General features: G+C 37.9%; 1 protein-coding gene across 3 annotated transcripts in view; it reads left to right on the top strand.

The window, feature by feature from the left end:
- Positions 1-20815, top strand: part of LOC121284417 (probable ribonuclease ZC3H12C) — a 75227-nt gene that overhangs the window by 21173 nt on the left and 33239 nt on the right. Inside the window, exon 2 of one of the 3 annotated variants that reach the window (XM_041199865.1) lies at positions 7659-7783. The exons of the other annotated variants lie outside the window; for them this stretch is intronic. Coding sequence (XP_041055799.1) covers positions 7742-7783 — 42 coding nt within the window. The 5' untranslated portion in view covers positions 7659-7741. The remainder of the gene's footprint in view (positions 1-7658; positions 7784-20815) is intronic. 3 annotated transcript variants of the gene reach the window in all.

Below are 20815 nucleotides of genomic sequence, written 5' to 3'. Positions count from 1 at the left end.
GTAATAGATAATGAGGGTCGGATGGAAGAAGAGGGTAAGCAATGGATATTAAACTTGTTATTAAAGTTGAAAAAAAGAATGAAAAATGGATAAGTTCAGAGGGGGAAATAGTAACTTTTTTGAAAGGGTGTAAAATATTGAGGACAAATATGACAATGTGTGATTAAGAAATTTTACATTTGGTTTTTTAAAAATCAAGGTTTACAATGTAATTTTTCCTCATTTTTGAGTAGCTGAAAATTTACACAAGTCATCAGGATTAATTAAGGGGTAAAATCTACCCAATAATCTAAATGGATAAAGCAGACAAGAATGAAAAATTACAAGAATGTTCACCCCATTTAGCGGGAAATGTTAAAATTCTTTGAGGTGGTTTGTGCAGTTTTCCATTGGATTTAATAAAACTGTGCAAACTTAAATTTAGACTTGCAGACTTTTGACCACCAGTTCACCACAGTAAGGTAGAGAAGGTGGGGTAAAATCAACCAAAAAAAGGGCAAGATTGTTTGATTATTAGCAGTCTTTGTTCCCCTTTATTTTACCATGAATCCAGAGTCCTGAAATACCTAACTGTTCCCCCCTCACTTGGGGTAATATTTGTAATAACTCTGGTAGGCCATCCAATAGTTATATTTTGTCTTTGGGTGCTTTCCAAATTATCTGCATTTGGTTAAGGGTTATAACCTTTTTGCTTGTTTAGTCCAATTTCATACTAGTGAATGTTAGTAACCATTAAGTTCATTTCTTGTCTGATGCATTGAATGATCAGAAGCAGTTGCTTTTCTTCCTCGTTGATTGATATAAATTCTAGTTATAGTGTAATCCTTTGGGAAATGGACTATACCCTTGATATCTGAATACCTTTGTTGCTTGAATTCTGGGAATAGTAAAATCAGTTTTTTTAAATTAAGCACCTTTTAACCCTTTCATCAATGTTGTCTCTGAATGCAGCATGTTTTCACATTGGATATGATTACTTTAAAAATAGAATCTGTTCCTACCTCTAGTCCTGTGAATTCAAGCTTCAGAAGCTGAGTACAGAAGGGCATTTATTTTTAATGTGGCAGTATAGTTTAATACTGTAACTTTTTGTTGAACTTGCATAATGACAGTAATAAAGTAAAACCTGCATATTTAAATATAAAGCAGATATTGCCTTTCAATGTGTCTTGTCTCACTACAATAGTAACAGGGTTTTGGTGAGGTCCACAACTAGCCAGGTGTTTTTGCTGACAGCCTGCTGCCTAATGACTCATGCCCTCATTCAGCAGCTGCCTGCTAGTTCCCTTTGTTGTTGGCATTGTTGCTGCACACCCCTTGTTAATACACATGATGCCCAGGGCAGACCTCGGTTGACATCAGTGTACTTGTCTTAAGAGGCCCCAAGACCTGACGTGGGATAGAAGTTGGTTTGCATCTGCCTCAGAAACTAATTGTGAACTGGATGATCTCTTATTGGCTAGAAACATGCTTTGGTAATAAGGGAAGGCATAGACATTGTTGGTCCATCTGTTCAGCTATTCATTGTTCTCACTGACTGCCTGGATGTCTGCAGCTTAAAGTGTATTCGGATTTTTTTGTTAACTGCAACATAGAATCAAATGTCTGTCTGCTTTTCAGCTAATGTAAGTGCTAGAAATAACTTTTAAAAAATGATAGTTGCACTTTCTTGTGAATATAGCAAGTAGAGATTATGTAGCTAAATAAGTCCAGAATTTAAGTGTATCATGATGACGTAGATGACTTCCTCTTAGTCATTTTGAATTGCAGCCTATCTTGTATTTGGAAAATTTGGTGTCAGAATAGTGCATAGTTTTATAGTTGCAATATAATCCACCATTTTAGTTAAACTCAGATTTTTATAAAAGCTGTAAATTATTTTGATGGAACAAAATTGTTGAGAAGAAACAATTAGAAAGCATTTTCATTGTCTCTGGCATTTGTGTCAATAAAACATGCTACCGAAAATCTACAGTTCAGCAACCTTAGTGAAAGATTTAGCCAAAAATATTTGAAGGCTTAATGTTTTTGTCCAGGAAGTTAAATTGAGAAATAACTGCTTTATATTTCAAAAGTAAACAAAAACAAGAGAGGCTGGTCAGTCAGCTTCTGGAAAGAGAAAGGAACGTTTAGTTTTTTGTGGATACCCTTTAAAAATGTGTTTTTTTTTCTACATATACTAACCAATCTGGTCTATATTTCCAGCATTTGCTGCTTTTTTTTTCCCAGTTTTTGTACTGTTTCATTTGTATAAAACAAAGGGATGCTAAGTTACCTACAGGATTTTTCTTGTGTATATCGGTCTGTATTTGGAAGCTTTGTTGCAGCAATATGTTTTCGTTTGTTATCTATGTTCATTTGTAAAATTTAAGATGCAAAACTTGATTTTCCATAATGCAGTATACTTTGGACATACAGTATAGCTTGTGACTAGGCAGGGGTTAAAATACATTGCTATTGTATCCATACATGCAGCAATTAATGCAAACTTTTCAGTGAGAAGACCACCAGTTGCTTGCCTTCAGCACCCTTCGTGGACATCTGGTGGTCCTTTTGCATTAACCAGTTAGTTTTATGCAAAAACCTTATCCTTTTTCAGATTCTTATTTCAAAACTAACATTAATTTGTTCGCTTTTAAACCTAGCAAGGGATTTGTAGTGTCATCAACTTAATATAGTAATTTGATGGCAGCTACAACACTGAGTATGATATGTGCTACTATTTGGAGTGTGCCACTTCTGTTCTATGAAGCCTTTCAGCTTCAGTAGACAAAGAAGTGCATTAGAAAACTTGGAACTGAGCAGCCATCGTGGTAGCATCACTAATTTATGTAGCAAATAATTTCTTAATTGTTACTGACATTTGCATTAATTCCTATGTTCACCCATTTAGTAGGTATGGTTAGTCACTTTTCCAGCTATCCTGTTAAAAATGAGCCAGGCTCTAAAAATCGATTTTTTTTTTTTAAAATTTCCAATTGGAATGTACCCCTTAAAATTACATTGCAACCATGGGATGACAAAATATTTTTGGCATAAGGCTACAAAAGGCTGTGGAAAATGGTATAGCATTCTTGTTGCAATAGACAAGCCGAAACTTGTTTTAATAACTTTTTTGTGCCTTTCCAACTTTTTTGTGCTATTCTGAGCAGGATAGGAAAATATTAACCAAAGAAACTCACGGTGTAGTATTGAACAGTTCGGCATTTGAGTAATAACCCTTAAACTGGTATGTATACTTCCACTTTTTTCACTGGTGAATGAGTTAACACTGGATATCTTTTTAAAGATACATTTAGTATTGATGTGCAGTTTTTGTTCATTTGCTTGTACTATGTTAGCCTCCAGTAGCATTCATGGCATCTAGTTATTTAACACATATATTGCTTTGATCTAAACAGCAATATCCACTTGGTAAAAAGGATTCACTCATGTCATGGATTGTACATCTGTAGTATCTTTTGAACATGCACATTACAAATTGAGTAAATGTTGCAGAATTACAACATATTTGAAGGTGCACAAGATGTGATCAAGAGAAATTGTGATGATTTTTCTTTTCACAACATCTATTAGGCCCACTCATTTCTTGTGTAACTATGGTACATGTGATTTGTGCAAGTCGAGCATATGTGCCATATATTGATTCTCATCACTGTTATTTAAATAATTGGTGTGTATGTTTCTTGGTTGATTTCCAAGACCTTTAACTTCTATATAATCTAGCTAACAGCAACTTGTTCCATTGTGAAGTGTTGGAGTACTCCAAAAGGTTCAGCAGCTGGTCATTATGGGATAAATGAGCCAGGCTCTAAAAATTGATTTGTTTTTTAAAAAAAATTTCCAATTGGAATGTACCCCTTAAAATTACATTGCAACTGTGGGATTGAACATATTGCTTAAATGTGATCATCAAGTAAGTTTTTGGGTCGGTAGTTGGGGGAGGTGCAGAATATTGAAAACCTTTATAGTTCTACTTTGTGTTTCTTATTGATATTCATATTTTTCTTTATGATCAACCTTGGAAGACAAACTCTAACAAAAATAGACCTCAGACGACTTTCTAGTCATGAGTTGGTACAGTGTATATAACATCACCAATAAAGAGATGAATATTACCTATTGAATAACTTCTCTATTTGTGATAGAATGCATTCTATAAGACAATGATGTCGGTGTTCCATGATTTGTTTGGCAGTTGTATTGTTCTAAAAGGGCAAGCCAGACACACTCAAGCCCCTGCACTCTTTGGCCTTTGTTCATTCAAAATTGTTCATTCAGTATTGGTGCATTCATGATGGTATGCTGAAGCATCGCATCCTAGCAACTAAGAGTAGTTGCTTAGCATCACGTTTTTGAAATAGATTCATCCTTTTGCTGCAGTTTTGTACTGGGTGCATAGGGAATAGAATTGTTTTTTTTCCAGTTGGATGATTTCTCTCTGTTTAAATGTTAAATTTAAAGAAGTATGCACTAATCATTAATTAGACAATCTTGTGCACCTATATCAAGTTCTTTGCTTTGCTGTTGTAAAAAAAAAGAGTATCCAGATTAGTCCTCATTCATTCAATCTCCATGTATGAATAAGGTTTCCTGTCTTCTGTGGAAGCAAAAACACACCTTGTGGGCACTTTCAGTTTTATAAGAGCCTGCCTTAATAATGCACTTAGAAAATCATAGTATGATCAGACAGAGGCAACATGGTTTTATAAAAAGGGAATCGTATTTTATGCGATTTATTGGCAAATTTATTGAGAATCTATCTAGTAGGGTAAATAAAGGGGAGTCCATAGATGTAGTATACTTAGATGCCCAAAAGGGATTCGATAAGGTGCCCACTTAAAAGGTTAGTACACAAGATAAGGAGTTGGGGTAATAGCATGGCTGGTGGATTGATTAACAGACAGGAAATAGAGAGTAGGATAAAGGAGGCATTTTTAAGACTGTAACTAGTGGAGTGCCACAACGATCAGTGCTGGGGCCTCAGTTATTTACAATCTATATTAATGACTTAGGCAAAGAGACTGAAAGCTGTGTGCCTGAGTTTGGTGCTGATACAAAGTCAGGTGGGATTGTAAGGAGGAGACGGAGATTAAGTAAATGGGCAACAACGTGACAGATGGAGTATAATATGGGGAAGTGTGCGGTTATTCACTTTGGTAGTAAAAATAGATGAGCAAAATATTTTTTTAAAAGGCATGAAAGTTTTACATGTTGTTCGGAGAGACCTGGGTGAATACGAGTTAGCATGCAATTACAGCAATTAGGATGGCAAATGGCATCTTGGCCTTTATTGCAGGAGTACTACAAGAACAAGGAAGCCTTGCTGGGGTGATAGGTCATCGGGGGTAGGTGGGCTTGCAGATTTGAGGTTATTATCAGATCAGCCATGATCTTATTAAATGGTGGAGCAGGCTCGAGGGGCTGAATGTCCTACTTCTGCTCCTTGTTTGTATGTTCGTAATTGAATAGGGCCTTGCTGAGACCACACCACCCTGGAGTACTTTGTGCAGTTTTAGTCCCATTGCTTAAAGAGAGTTATACTTGAAGTAAAAGCAAAATGCTTGAAATACTCAGCGAGTCTGACAGCACCTGTGGAGAGAGAAACAGTTAACATTTCAGGTCTGTGTTTTTTCATCAGGATATATTTGCCATGGTACAGCGAATGTCCACTAGATTGGTTCCTGGGATGAGAGGCTGAGTAAATTAGGCTGATACTCTTTTTTTGGAATTGAGCAGAACGAGAAGTAATATCATGGAAAATGTATAAGATTCCGAAGGGACTTAACAGTGTAGACACGGAGAGGTGGTTTCCCGTAGGGAAATCGGAAGCAGGCAAAGCCTCAGGATAAGGGGCTGATCGTTTAGAACTGAGATGAAGAGAAATTTCTTCACTTAAAGCTTTTGAATCTTTGGAATTCTGTACCCCAGGGGATTGTAGATGCTCTCATTGCCAAGTACGTTCAAGGCTGGGATACACTGATTTTTGATCTCTCACGGATCGAGATATGGAGAGTGGGCAGGAAAGTGGGGTTGAGGCACAAGGCCAGCCATGATCGTAAATGATCAACTGGCCATATGGTCCACTTCCTATTTCTTATGTCATGTACAATATGGATCCATTTTGACCAAAAGACATTCGTACCATTTTGTGTGAAGCCACACACACTTCCTTTTAGTCTTTTTATTGCCATTTATTTTTATTCTGTTTCCTATGTTGCAAGAAGCTTGTGTTTGCCCTTGGTGTTGATTCTCTTTATTCAGTTTAATATATTTAGTGCTTTCAGAAATTGTGGTAACTGAGTTTATCAGGTTCAGGAGCAGGGAAGTTTTTGTTAGCCCATTGGAATTTTGGATCTGGCTGATTGTTGCTATCCTAAGTATCGGCTTAAGCGCACCTCTGTTGCTTTCGTTTCAATCTGTTTACCTTGGGACGGAGTTGATCTCTAGTTTTTAAAATCCACATTCAGAGTCTGGAATCCATCCTGATGACCTGTGCTATTGATGTATTTTATTGTTGCCCTAGTTCTCCCCTTGAGTGTAAAGCCTGGCATATTATTCATTGGTTAGAAGAGGGTCCGAATTCCTCTCTCTTTCTTGCATGCGCTCTCTCTCTGATTTGTCAGTAACTTTGGCGTACTTAACGCTGGGGCACTGGTCTTATTTCTGATGCTATTTTTGACTCTAGTGCAACAGGAGGGAAGGAGTGGGGGTGTTCCTTCCCAACTCGAGTATAAGCATTCCTTTGTTCTACACCAACCCTTCCCAAACTCTTTTTCAGTGTGACCCCATTTTAATGCTTGAAAATTGGCATCACCCCAGACACCACCAAAAACAAATCAGCAATATAGTGACATATGCCATATTTAATTATTAAAGTTTGTGCATTAAAGATAAATAAAATACATCATATATGAAAATCTGTTTTTAAATTATTTTGTGAAGATGTTATTTTACGTATTCACTGGGCCTAATGAGATACATGTTGCAACACAGTCTGTCAAAATCTGGCACATTAATTTCCGATGTGAATTCCAGGATTGATCGATATTGAGATTTGATGCAACCAAGTGCACTAAATCCAGCTTCACACAAATACATGCTGGCAAAAAGAATCACCATTTTCAGTGCGTTTACTGTGATGTCAGAATAATTTATCTTCACACTGAACCAGAATTCTGTCAGAGAAACTCTGGAAATTGATTTTTGTAAAAATCAATCATATTAAATTTCAGTAAGCTGTTCAATTTCATCTGTGGGAAATCCAGGCCTTCAGGCTGACATTGAAAAGGGTTTGGACCCAATCAAACTTTGTCACATCCATATTTGGGAAAAAGGATGCAAAGTGTTCCTCTGGGCTGCTGAGTTGGTCGATCATCACATGAGTGGGACTCTGTTCAATTTCATTGTCAGGCGGAAACTTGGGAAGTTGGGGGGAGGGTGGGCGGCAAGTCATTGTTCGACACCATTTTATTCTTCCAAAATGCAATTTTCTGAATCACAGCGTTTGTGAAATCAACCAGTTGAAGAATGTTTGTTTGTGTTCTTTTCTTGCGTGTTTGCATTTACTTCATTTAGTTTCCCAAATAATCTGTGACATAAGGAGGAAAATTTGGTTTAGGTTACAGAAAACCAATAAAATCTGTTTTCTTTTGCAGTGCATTGCAAATGCAAGCAGCTGATCCATCAGTTCAAAAAAACATTTGCAGTACCTTTCTTCTTGACAGCCACGGACCTCAGTATGAAACAACGCATCATGATCAGACCCCATGACTTCTCTCAGGTTGGCAAATAGAAGTGGCTGAGGTTTAATGTAGTTCACAATTGATGTGACCCACTGCAATACTTCACCTAGCTCTGTGCTCAGTTCTTTAGTTGCTAGTTGTTCCCTCTAAATCATACAGTGAGGCCAAACAGCAGACAGCAACTCTCTTCATCAAGGCATGCAGGCCTATCTTGTGGCCTGCCATAGCTGAAGCATCATCAGTACAGAATCCAACCATGTGATCCCAGAGAATATAGTTGTCCTCCATGTACCCCTGTAATACACTGAATATTCCCTAGACCATTTTTTGGTCAGGAAGTGGGAAACAACAGAATGTCTTCAAAAATACTATTCTCCCACATGTAGTGCACAAAAGCCAATATGTGTGCACCACACTCCTCCATGCTCACATCAGTTTGAAGAGCAAAAGCAGGTGTGCTTTTCAGGTACTCCACCAGCATGGTTTCCTGATCAGCTGCAATTACCTCAATCCTTCAGTTCATGGTTTTTTTGAGAGGGACACAGCTACAAGTCTATTTGCCTATGCCTCCCCAAACATTATTTTAGCCATATTGATTGCATCAGGTGAATTCAAAATTTCTGCAATCATGTGAGGCTTCTTTTCCTGTGTAATTAGATAGTTCACCTCAAAAGATGCTCTTTGAGCTTGCTTGGAGACAGTTAATGCCCTCTTAAACTGAACATGTTGCTGCAAAAGCTCCTCTTTTTGATGTTGAAAAAGCTATCATGGTTTCCCAAAATATTCATTGTGAACAGCCTCCAGGTGTCACTTAAGCTTATTTGGTTTCATGCTTTTGCTAGACAGCACCTGGAGACAAAAGTTTTTTGACTTTTCTTTAGACTGCAAAAACACTTGTGAACTTAAATTCAAGAAAAACTCCATCATTTTATGAACATGTTTTTCATTTGCAACAGAGTTAGGAGGTTTACTGCTAGAGGTAGAAAATCTGCATAAAAATTTGTACATGGTACTAGAATCAAGTTGCTCGTAATTATAGCTCAAGCTGTTGAGCTGCAAATCAAAGAAGCACCAGGCGGATCAAGAGTTCTGGAACTTTCTGAACAGGGGCTCCTTCCTAGCTGCACCCTCACCCTAATCCTCCAATTACAGTGTGACCTCCTCCTCCACTCACCAGCCTTCCAATTGGAGTTCCGTTGATTGCGTGGGGTCACTTGAAGGTATACTCCTCTCCCTTCCCACTGAATCGCGGCCAGAAAAAAAAGAATCAGGCACGCACATGCAATTTGGAGCTGATCCAGTGACCTCGGTTGCTCATTCCAGAGTCGCAGCCTACAATTTGGTAACCCTTGTTCTAGACTGTCACTTCCCTGAATATAGCATATGAATTGCCTCTTGGTGAATAGCTCAATCCGAACTCATTTGTTTCCAATATGATATAGCAGGAGTCTTTATATATTGTTTCCGACTTGAATCCTTTTTATACTGTTAACTACAAGCCATGAGTAAATTATCAAGTCAACTTATTTGAGAGAGAGAAAATTGCTAGCAGATCGAGATTTTAAGTTTGTCACATGGGGAATCATATTTGTAGGTTTATATCTTGGCACACATAGGTGACATAGAAGGACATAAAAGTGTCCTAATATTCCAGCTTTAAATTTAGTGTAAAATGAGTTTGATTAAACTTAAATGAGAACTTCAGCGGTTTGCTAAAATGTTGCTGTATAGTATGCATACCAATGCTAAGCAAGGGTTTTAATGCTTCAAACTTACCTAAAGGTTTGTTATTGGAAGATCAGTTGAAACTAATGTCTTAATATTAGGCAGCTTGGTAAGTGTTGCTGGTAGCAGCTACAGTAGTGTAGTGGTTACATGATTTGTTACAGTGACATTGACGTGTGGGATCAGACCAAATGATGAGCATTTCAGATGTGCAGTACAGTCATCTTGAGGTTTTTATATATTGTTTGAAAGAGCTAATTTAGTTCTTCAACTTTAGCAGAAAATGTTCTACGTTGAATAGTAAGTTTTGCAACCTTTGACAAAAATGATAATTCATTGCTGGTAGGTGTGAACTAGATGCTGAACTGAAAGTTTGCCTGGTAGTAAACAGGAAGCACTAAGCCATTTGTGGTATTCTTTAAATTGCTCTAAATGGGTCAATGAATGTAAATCTTTATAGTAATATTTTAAATGATTATCAACTTGTATTTTTAGGAATAATATATATGCCATATGTACAACAGTTTTTTTTTGTTATCTGGGAGGATTTCCATGCAGAACTCCTCTTTTTATGGCAAGATTTTCTCACTTTGAGAGTTTTTCAGAGGCTTGTGTTAACATTTTGCTAGTGAGGTTGCAAGTTAAATTGGTTGCATGATCTGTAGTATCATATTAATAGCATGGAGTTGAAAATCAGAAAATTATTTATCTTGCCCTAGCAGTTCAAGCATTCTACTGTTCTGTGCAATTATGTTAGCAGCTATTTAAGTTTTTATTCGTATACAAAAGAAAAATAATTTGGATTATCATTGAAAATAAGAGAATGGTGGACATGTTGAATAATTACTTTGCAGTTTTAGTGTTTACAATGAAGAAGAGGCCAAAATGTTGGACATCCCAAGTAAACCTATATTGAATCCGAGATAAGGACACATCAAAGTTAATATAAGTAAAACAACAATAATAAAAAAAAAAGCAATGGCATTAAATCCTGATGGCCTGCTTCTGTGCTGTAGTGACTCTGATTCTATCATTCAGGGTTTTGAAGGAAATAGGTGAAACCATTGCCATTGCCCTAGATATAATTTTTCAAAGGTGTCGCTCAAATACTTTAGATTGGGAAAATTATGCATGTCTCTGTTTTTTTAAGAAAGGTGGGAGAGGGAAATGTAAGCAGTGTGGATGGAAGCATAACATATTAATATCTCTTTTTGTAATGTTAAATGAATGGGCAAAACTGTAGCAAATAGACTTTAATGTAGCCAAATATGAGGTCATTCAGTTTGGACCTAAAATGGATAGAACTGAGTATTTTCTAATTGGCGAAGTACTAGAAACAGTGAAGATTGAAAGATACTTTGGGTCCTGGTACATAAATGATTAAAATGTCATGAGCAGGTACAGAAAATAACCAAAAAGGCTATTCGAATTCTGGCCTGTATATCTAGAGGGCTAGAATATGAGGGAGTAGAAGTAACACATTGTGTTTTAAATATTTTCAGCAGCCCCACTGATGGGAGGATGCAATTAGTGTGATAAGATTACATTGGCAGTTTCCATTATTCCATTGACTGAGTGGGAAGTTTGTACAGATGTAAGGTTTAATTTATTATTGATATTGAATGTAAATACGAATCATTTCCATAAAGGATTTTTTTGAATGGGAAGTTAACCAAGATGGCCATAAACAATCCTATGGCACTTACTATGCTGGTGGCCTGGTAAACATTTTATCCCTTGACTAATGCAATCAAAACAGAGATAAAATGAATGCTGAATTGGTGGTAACTTTGGGGCATTAGACAGTAATTGGCCGGGAAGTGAGAGAGAGGAGAGAGAGTAGAGATGTGATAAGTGGTGTTACAAGTCAAGAGCGTGATGGAATAATCTTCACTTGCAAGGATGGGTGCCGTTCCAAATCGAGCTTCAACACCAACTGAGACAAAGCTGCCTACTTGATTGCTACTCTGTCCACCACCTTAAATATTCATTCCTTCCACTGCTATTTGCTCCCTCCACTGCGGCACAGTGTACTGCAGCAACCTGCCAAAGCTTCTTTGACAACACTTTCCAAAGCTGTGACCTCTAGCTAGAAAAACAAGAGAAACAGGTGCATGGCATCACCACCACCTGCAAATTCCCCTCCAAGTCACATACCATCTTGACTTGGAAATATATTGCCATTCCTTCGCTGTTATTGGGTCAAAGTCCTGGAACTCCCTCCCTAACAGCATAATGAGTATACCTATACCATAAGGACTGCAGCGGTTCAAGAAGCCAGCTCACCGCCACCACCTCGAGGACAATTAATGATGGGAATTAAATGCTGGCCTTGTCAGTGATGGCCACGTCCCGTGAACAAATTAGAAAAAAAAAGTGATTTGGATAAAGAAATAGAGTTGTACATCCAAATTTGCAAATAAAACTAGGTTAGGCACATAAATTAAGGGGAGCAGAAAGTTACAAAGGGACAAAGGCAAGGTGAGTGGGTAAACAAAGGCAGATAAAGTACACTGGAAAATTGTGGTCATGCTTTGGATCTGAAAAAAACAAATTGGATTTTTTTTTAAGGAAGACAGACTTGCAATTATATAATACTTTTCATGAACTTGTGATGTCCCAAAACACTTCACAGCCATTGTACCAAAAACAGAAAATGCTGGAAAAACTCAGCAGGTCTGACAGCACCTGTGGAGAGAGAAAAACAAAGTTAACATTTCAAGTCCATATGACCCTTCTTCAAAGGTCATATGGGCTCGAAATATTAACTTTGTTTTTCTCTCTCCACAGATGCTGTCAGACTGCTGAGTTTTTCCAGCATTTTCTAATTTTGATTCAGATTTTCAGCATCCGCAGTATTTTGCTTTTATCTTATTACAGCCATTATACTTTTTTTTGAAGTGCTGTAATGCTGTATAGAAATATTTACATAAGGTGAAATAGAGAGATTCATTTGGGTGGATACAGGAAAACTTTCTCTTTGATGGAGGAACCCAGAATAAGAGGGTAAAACTATAACTAGGTAGATAAGACCCTTTTCAAAAATGCAAACAATTTAAGGGCATAGAATGCAGTAATAAATAAATAATAAATTTAGCCTCCTAAGTGTACTTTCTGTAATTTAGGCACCCATTATAGGAGGATATTTAAGTCATTGAGAATCTACAGCATAGTTTCCTTAGGATGACGCCAGGAGTGGGAATCCATAATTATGAGAAGAGTTTTGAGAAACTGGAGCTATTTCCATTTGACTTGAGAAATCTTAGGTGTTTTCAGTGACGTTTTTAATTTTGAAGATTTTGATAAAGTCTAATTCTGACTGTGAAGGTGGTAAATGGGCCATCAATTTAAAACTGACAGTGAAGAAGAGCGAGGTTAGAAGAGATGAATTAATTGAATTCATTTTGGAATATTTTGGATTGCTTTGCAGCAGGGAGTGGCGGAGACCATTGCATCTTTTATGGAGGGAAAAAGTAGAAAAATATTTGAACCAAGCATTTTCTTGTTTATGTGGAGAGAACAGGCTATTTGAGATTATTTTCATTGCTCTATCAAAATCAACAACTGTCAGAATTGTCATTTTTTAAAAACTCTAATTCCATTACTCTGTTCTTTCCTCTTCTTGTCGTCTTCCTTTTTAAATTAATGTTGTCATGACCTTTGACCCAGAAGCAGTACAGTAAAGAAAATTTGCAATTTCTTTAAAATGTCTGTGGAATCTATAATTGTTTTTTAGAATGTTTGAAAGGGACTTTGGTTTGCATCAGTTGTAAAGGGATCTGGTGTAATTTTCTTGGACACTGGCTGGCAACCCTTGACCTGGAAGCAGTGCCAACAGGAAGGAAGTTAAGACTAGAAGCCATGTGGCTAGCAAACACAAGGGAGAGGTGGAGGCAGAAGGCAATCACATGTAGACACAAGTGCAGCAGCAACACACAAGTTATCAAACTCCTGGGGTGTTTAGGAACAAGCTGAACTCTCTACAAAAAAAAGGCCAGTTTTTTGTTTGGCAGTAAAAAGACAATTAGAATTCCAGAAGCTCTTGGGAAAGCGATGTTCAACCAAACTAAAAAGGACTGAATCTTAAAAGCAGTGCAAAGAGCTCAAGAGTTTGTATCAGAGGACCAGATTGTGAACTGGATATTGTTGGTTGGTCGTAGAAAAGCTACACCATCAGGACTGACATGACCCGAGTGAGACTGACTTTGTAGATGTGTGGCTTGTCAGTGTTAACGGTACTTGAGGACCTCAGTTTGGAATACAGCTGCCAGCGAACACAACTCGAGGGCCAAATCAATTGAATGGGAAAATGAGAGATTCAACTTACCAGAGGGCGTGTTGGAAAGACTGTGAAATTGCATGTGGTGCCACATTTGCGCAGGGTGCTTGTGGTTGAGTAAAACATATCTTTGTATCGATTATTTAAAGTGAAATTTAACTTGTTATTTGAAGTGTTATTTGCCTGTTAAAGTGTAATTTGCATGGGTTCTGATTTGCATTAAAGTAAAAGCTGCAAAAAATAGAACCTTGTTGGTAATTTCTTCATTTTGGGGGTCATTCATTAAATATGGTTATTTTGGTTTGTGATTCTCCCACAGGGATTGTGACAGTATCAAATTCCCTTTAAATTGTTACAATCACTTCTTCAGTAGATACTTGTGATAAACTGTCGCATGTTGTAATTCTCAGAAAAAATGTCTTCAACTGATATCCTCATTCCTCCTGTAATCCAGAGTTTGACCACCTGTTACTGGTGGAAACAGCATTGATAACTTTATAACTTGTATCAGATTCATGCCCTTAACCTTCTCTTGTTCCAGTCACTTAAACCACAGTAAACCCCAATCTTCATAGCTTTAACTGCTGGTTCTTAGTAACATTCTAATGAGCCTTGCTTCAATCCTTTGGCTGTCAGCCATATAATATCAACTGAGCCATGACTGACCTTTTGTAGCAGTCTTGTCAATGACTCAGAAGTTTATGGATTCAAGTCCCACTCCTGGACCTGAGGACAACAATCTAGGCTGACTGCCAGTGCAGTACTGAGGAAGTGTTGCGCTGTCAGAGCTGCTGTCTTTCGAATGGGATGTTAAACCAGGGCCCTATCTGCCCTGTCAGATTGATGTAATAGATTCCATTGCCCAATTTTGAAGAACAGTAGGGGAGTTTTCCCTGGTGTCCTGGCTAATATTTATCCCTCAATCAACATCACAAAAACACATTATCTGGTCATTATCAAATTGCTGTTTGTGGGAGTTGCTGTGTGCAAATTGGCTGCCATGTTGCCTTCATTGCAACAGTGACTACACTTCAAAGAGTAATTCATTAGCAGTGCTTTTATCTGTCCAGTGATAGTACAAACATCGAACTAGGAGCAGGAGTAGGCCACTTGGCCCTTCAAGCCTACTCTGCCATTCAGTAAGATTGTGGCTGATCTGATTGTAACCTCCTGCCTACCCCTGATAACCTTTCACCTCCTTGTTGATCAAGAATCTATCTAGCTCTGCCTTAAAAATATTCAAAGACACTGCTTTCACTACCTTTGAGGAAAAGCGTTCCAAAGATTCTCGACCTCAGAGAAAAAATTTCTCCTCATCTCTGCCTTAACTGAATGACCCCTTATTTCTAAACCATGGCCCCCGCATTCTAGAAATGCAAGCTTTTTTTTCCCTTTTAATATCCTTCCTGTAATGGAACACGCACAATATTCTTGTCAGCTCCCAGTGGAAAATCCCTGAAGAATACTCATTTAAAAAAAAAAATTACAATTGATCCAGTACACTTCAATACCATCTAGAGTGGATGATTCTACTAACTTACACAAGTCCACTTTCAGTTCATTGTCAACTCCTCAGCTAACTTTAGGTTACAACTGGAGATGCTCCCATGAAGTTCATGTCTAATTATTTAAAAATTGGTATGAATTATAAGTTGATAGGCTCATTAAAGATTCCTGTAGTCAATTTACAATGTCATCATTAATTCCAGCAAATCACTAGGACAGGCTGTAGAATGTTGAGGTCTCTGGCAGGCACAGACAGTAGATAGTAGACTTCATTTATGTAGAAATAATTCACTTGTTCTCTGTGCTTACAAGCTTTAAGAAGCTTTTAAAAACAAAAAAAACTGCGGATGCTGGAAATCCAAAGAGAAGAACAAAGTTGATGTTTCGAGTCCTCATGACCCTTCAGCAGAACTAAGTAAAAATAGGAGAGGGGTGAAATATAAGCTGGTTTAAGGGGGGGGGGAAGGTTGTAGGGTCAAGCAAGCAGTGTAGAGTTGGGAGGAGTGCTCCTGCTCCTCCATGCTCAACAAAAAGGGAAGTAAAGTTTTCCAGAAGAGTCCTGAAAGGCACATCACTTCAAGAGATGAAATGGCAAACACCACATTTTAGTTCGCAAACTGGTGCTAATGATATGTTAATTAAGATGAGTAATTGCAGCAAAAGTGAAATGCATTACTGTAGTTTTCCTTTTTGCAGGTTTAATTTAAAGAGTAATCTCAATGCTAGATCTGCATTATCTATGACTTGGGTGAAGTTTATGCAAGATTAATTAGCGCTTCATAAAATGTAAATATGAATTTATCTATGTTCTTTAGGATGTCTTATTTACATATTTAATTGACTTTGATAGCTGGAGATATAAATTATTGCTTGATTGATTTTGGTGATTATATATCAATAACCCTGGAAATTGCACACATGGATGTATGTGAAGAATATTTTGGGCTGTGACTTCTCCTGTTCCCCAATGCCCGCTGTCCAGGTTCAGACACAGAGTGGGTGAAGCACCAGCACCCACAGCCAAAATCCAGTGTCCATTGCCTTTGAAGAGGAAAGGAAAAGAACAATAAACAGAATCTTGAGCCTGCTTTCAGGCCTAAGTTTGAAAAAAAAATTTAAAGAGCCAGATAGAAATATGAAGTTTGTGATGGATTTTTAGCCTTGTGTTTAAGTCCGTATATGGCCTTACTCTTTAATATCCATAATCTATTAAGCCACCATCTTACATAGATGGAAGGATGCCAACAACTCTGCCATGCAACCATTGGGGGAGAACTCTGTTTTGCCAACCCTGCATCCTGAAATCACCTTGCTTCACCATGGGAGCCATGGTTTCCATTGTTTAGTCCTAATGCTTTGGAATGACCTTGCTAAATTCCTCAGTCGCCCACCTCCCTTTCCTCTATTAAACACTCCTTTAAAACCATGGTCTAGAATTTACATGCAATTACAATTGCTCTTAAAATTAAGTTTTTTTTTCTAAGAGACAAATCCAGTAGTAGGTACTTATTTAAAAGTTTCCAAATATTTATTTAATTTTCCACTGACTATTGTACACCAATGGAACTAATAAGTGGTTCAGTTTATCATATATATTCAAGGAAAAGTCAACCTTGTGTAAAAGTTGATTCCAGAATTTTGACCAGAAGATCCAAACTCTTTTTACTTAGCATCCTCTTGCACGTGCTCTCTCTTATGCTCTGTCACTTCCCACTTTCTCCCCCACACTCTCACTATGCACGAGCAGCAGAGCAGCTGTGCCAATCCAGTGCGAGAAGATTTCAGCACCTCCAATATTACTCTTGTATAAGTCAACCTCCTTTTGACTAAAAAATTGGTCTCAAGAACTGAACTTTTATATGAGCGTACAAAGCACTTCTTTAAAGTCAATTCCAGTTATTTTAAAATCGAGTACTCCTATTAACAATGCTCCTTTTCTGATAAACTAATTTTCAACTATTAAAAAAATTGAATTAGGTTACTACTCTTAAATATATTAATTTTTAATGCAAGGTTCAATAAAATAAACAGGTCAATAACAGGTCATATGCCACCTCCCAATTGTGCTGTTTGGAATTGAGTGTGTACTTGGGAGTTTGGCAAATGGGGAGTCTAAATTGTTAATCTTGTTCTCGAAAATCTAGTCTTGTCTGTAATTGCAGTAACTGGAAAGTACTTTGTAAGTAAGTAGAGTAAGTTTTTGCCAGTCTTAGGCGGAGAAAGCACACTGTACTGAGTAGTTAATTAGCTTACTGGTTTAATCTGGTTTCTGTAACTGCAGTTCAATTTAGTATAAATTCAGGTCTTTAGTGTAGCCTTGCAAACAAATGCAGTTTGCAACTGAGTGTATCCTTGGCAGTTTGGTGGTGTTCCTTTCCTTTTGCTTTTGGTTTTTCTAACTTTTTCACCCTGTACGAATTGGTTCTTACTCTCTACTACAAGGAAAGAGAAGCAGTTCAGAGAAGGTTAACTAGACTAATACCAGGAATGGGTGGGTTGTCTTATGAGGAAAGACTGGACAGGTTAGACTTGTATCCGCTGGAATTTAGAAGAGTAAGAGGCAACTTAATTGAAACTTTTAAGATCTTGAAGGATCTTGACAGGGTGGATGTGGAGATTTATCTTGTGGGAGAATCTAGGACTAGGGGTCACTTTAAAAATAAGGGGTCGCTCATTTAAGACAGAGATGAGGAGAAATTTTTTCTCTTGAGGGTTGAGAGTTTTTAGAACACTCTTCCTCAAATGGCAGTGGAAGCAGAGTCTTTGAATATTTTTAAGGCAGAGCTAGGTAGGTTCTTAATTAACAGGGGGTGAAAGGTTATCAGGATAGACAGGAATGTGGAGTTGAGGTTACTTTCAGATCAGCCATGGTCTTATTGAATGGTGGAGCAGGCTCGAGGGGCCGAGTGACCTACTGCTCCTAATTCGAATGTTCGGATGTAAAGAAGCTACCTGTTGGGTGAGTATCTGCTAAGTGGTTAAGGTCTATTCTATTCCTAAAATTTAAAATAGTACAGGAGCTGGTGGTAAGTTTAATAAAATATATTAAAAAAATAAAAATAATTGAATAATACAATTAAATAGTTAATTAAAGCGTATTAAGGATGGCAGGACAGGTGATGTGTCATGGCTGCAGCATCTGGGAGCTCCTGGATGCCAGTGTGATCCAGAGTAAACACACCAGTATGTCTTTGCGGTTCAAGGAGCTTTGGCATAGAGTCATTGAGCTGGAGGATGAGCTGCAGATACTGAGACACATCAGGGAGGGGGGAAGGTTACCTGGATGCTTTGCACCAGGAGGCAGCCATGCCCCTTAAGATAGGGTCTTCTGATTTGATCAGGGACAGGAGGGTGTGACTGCAAGTGAGGCAGGTAAAGGGACCCAGGGGGAAGGAGTGCAGGTACCTCAGCCTATGCAATTATCCAATAGGTTTGAGGTTCTCTCAGCTTGTTTGCATGAGAGAGAGCACTGGTAGGTGGATGAGCTGACTGATCAAATTTGGGAAGATGTGTTAAATCAAAGAGTAGAGACAAGTCAAAGGAGAAAGTTATTAACGTGGGAAATGATAGAGTCCGTGACGAAGGGAAGAGAGTACAAATCTAAGAGTAAATCAGCAGGTAAGGCTAGAGGTTACAAAAGTAATGAGAGGACAACTGTAAAGGCTCTGTATCGGACTGCACGTAGCATTTGAAACAAAACAGGTGAACTGATGGCACTAATAGAAATGAATTAGTACAATCTGATAATCATTACAGAGGCATGGCTACAGGATGACATAGACTTGAATATTCAGGGGCGCATGACATTTAGGAAGGACAGGAAGCTGGGAAAATGTGGAGGGGTGGTTGTCTTAATTAAGGATGCTATTAGCCCAATAGAGTGGGATGATGTAAGTTCAGGAAACTAGGATGTAGAAGCAGTTTGGGTAGAGATAAAAAATGATAAAGATAAGAAATCAGTTGTGGGAGTACTGTACAGTCCCCCTAACAGTAACCATGTGGTAGGACAGGGTATAAAGGAGGAAGTAATGGGAACTTGTCAGAAAGATACGGTATTAATTATGGGGGATTTTAATTTATGTATAGACTGGAAAAATCAGATGGGCAAAGGTAGCCTAGATGTGGAATTCATAGAATGTTTTCAGGGTAGTTTCTTAGAACAATACATTCTGGTGCCAACCAGAGAGTATACTTTACTAGACCTGGTATTGTGCAATGAGAAGGGATTAATTAATGACCTCATAGTGAAGGCGCCCTTAGGTAGTAGCGATCATAATATGATTGACTTTTACATTCAGTTTGAAGGAGAGAACAGTGAGTCTAAGACTAGTATTTTAAGCTAAAATAGGGCAATTATGAGGGCATGAAAGCAGAGCATGCTAAAGTGAACTGGTAAACTGGTTAAGGGATAGGTCCAGTGGCAAATATTTAAAGTGATATTTCAGGATACGCAGAATAGCCAACTGGAAACAGAGGGTAAGCATAAAAGGCCCTTTTTCTGGTTGGCAAGATGTAATGAGTTATGTGCCACAGGGATCAGTGCTGGAGCCTCAACTTTTTACAATTGATATAAATGACTTGGATGAAGGGACCAAAGGTATGGTTGCTAAATTTGCTGATGACACAAAGATAGGTAGGAAAGTAAGATGTGAAGGGGACATGAGGTTATAAAGGGATATAGGTAGGTTAAATGAGTGGGCAAATATCTGGCAAAATGGAGTATAATGTGGGAAAAGTGAAATTGTCTGTATTGGCAGGAAAAATAAAAAAGCATATTATCTAAGTGGTGAGATTTTTCAGAGCTCTGAAATGCAGGGGGATCTAGGTGCCCTCATGCATGAATCACAAAAGGCTAGTATGCAGTTATGGCAAGTAATTATGAAAGCTAATAGTGCATATAGTTTATTGCAAGGGGAATTGAATACAAAAGTAGGCAGGTTATGCTTCAGTTATATAGGGCATTGATGAGATTACATCCCAGTACTGTCTACAGTATTGGTCTCCTTATTTAATGAAGGATGTCAATCCGTTGGAAGTTCATTGAAGGTTTACTAGACTAATACTTGGAAAGGGCAAGTTGTCTTATGGAGAAAGGTTAGACAGGCTAGATTTGTATCCGTTGGAGTTTAGAAGAGTAAGAGGTGACTTGATTGAAACATATAAGATCCTGAGGGGCCTTGATAAGGTGGATATGAAGATGATGTTTTCCTCTTGTGGGAGAATCTAGAACTAGGTGTCACTTTAAAAATAAGGGTCACCCATTTAAGAAATGATGAGAATTTTTTTCTGAGGGTTGTGTGTCTTTGGAACTCTCTTCCTCAAAGTGTGCTGGAAGTAGAGTCTTTGAATATTTATAAGACAGAGGTAGATAGATTCTTGATAAGCAAGGGGTTGAAAGTTATGGGGTTAGGTGCGAATGTGGACTTGAGGTTACAATCAAATTAGCCATGATCTTATTAAATGGCAGAGCAGGCTCAAGGGGCCGAGTGGCCTACGTCTGCTTCAAATTCCAGATATGTTTGTATGATTCTTGAAAATTTTAAGGTCATGATTATGTCAA

This window comes from Carcharodon carcharias, chromosome 11, assembly GCF_017639515.1.
Source record: "Carcharodon carcharias isolate sCarCar2 chromosome 11, sCarCar2.pri, whole genome shotgun sequence".
Taxonomy (NCBI): Eukaryota; Metazoa; Chordata; class Chondrichthyes; order Lamniformes; family Lamnidae; genus Carcharodon; species Carcharodon carcharias.
Note: the sequence above shows the minus strand (reverse complement) of the source record. Positions and strands in the feature narration are given on the sequence as shown.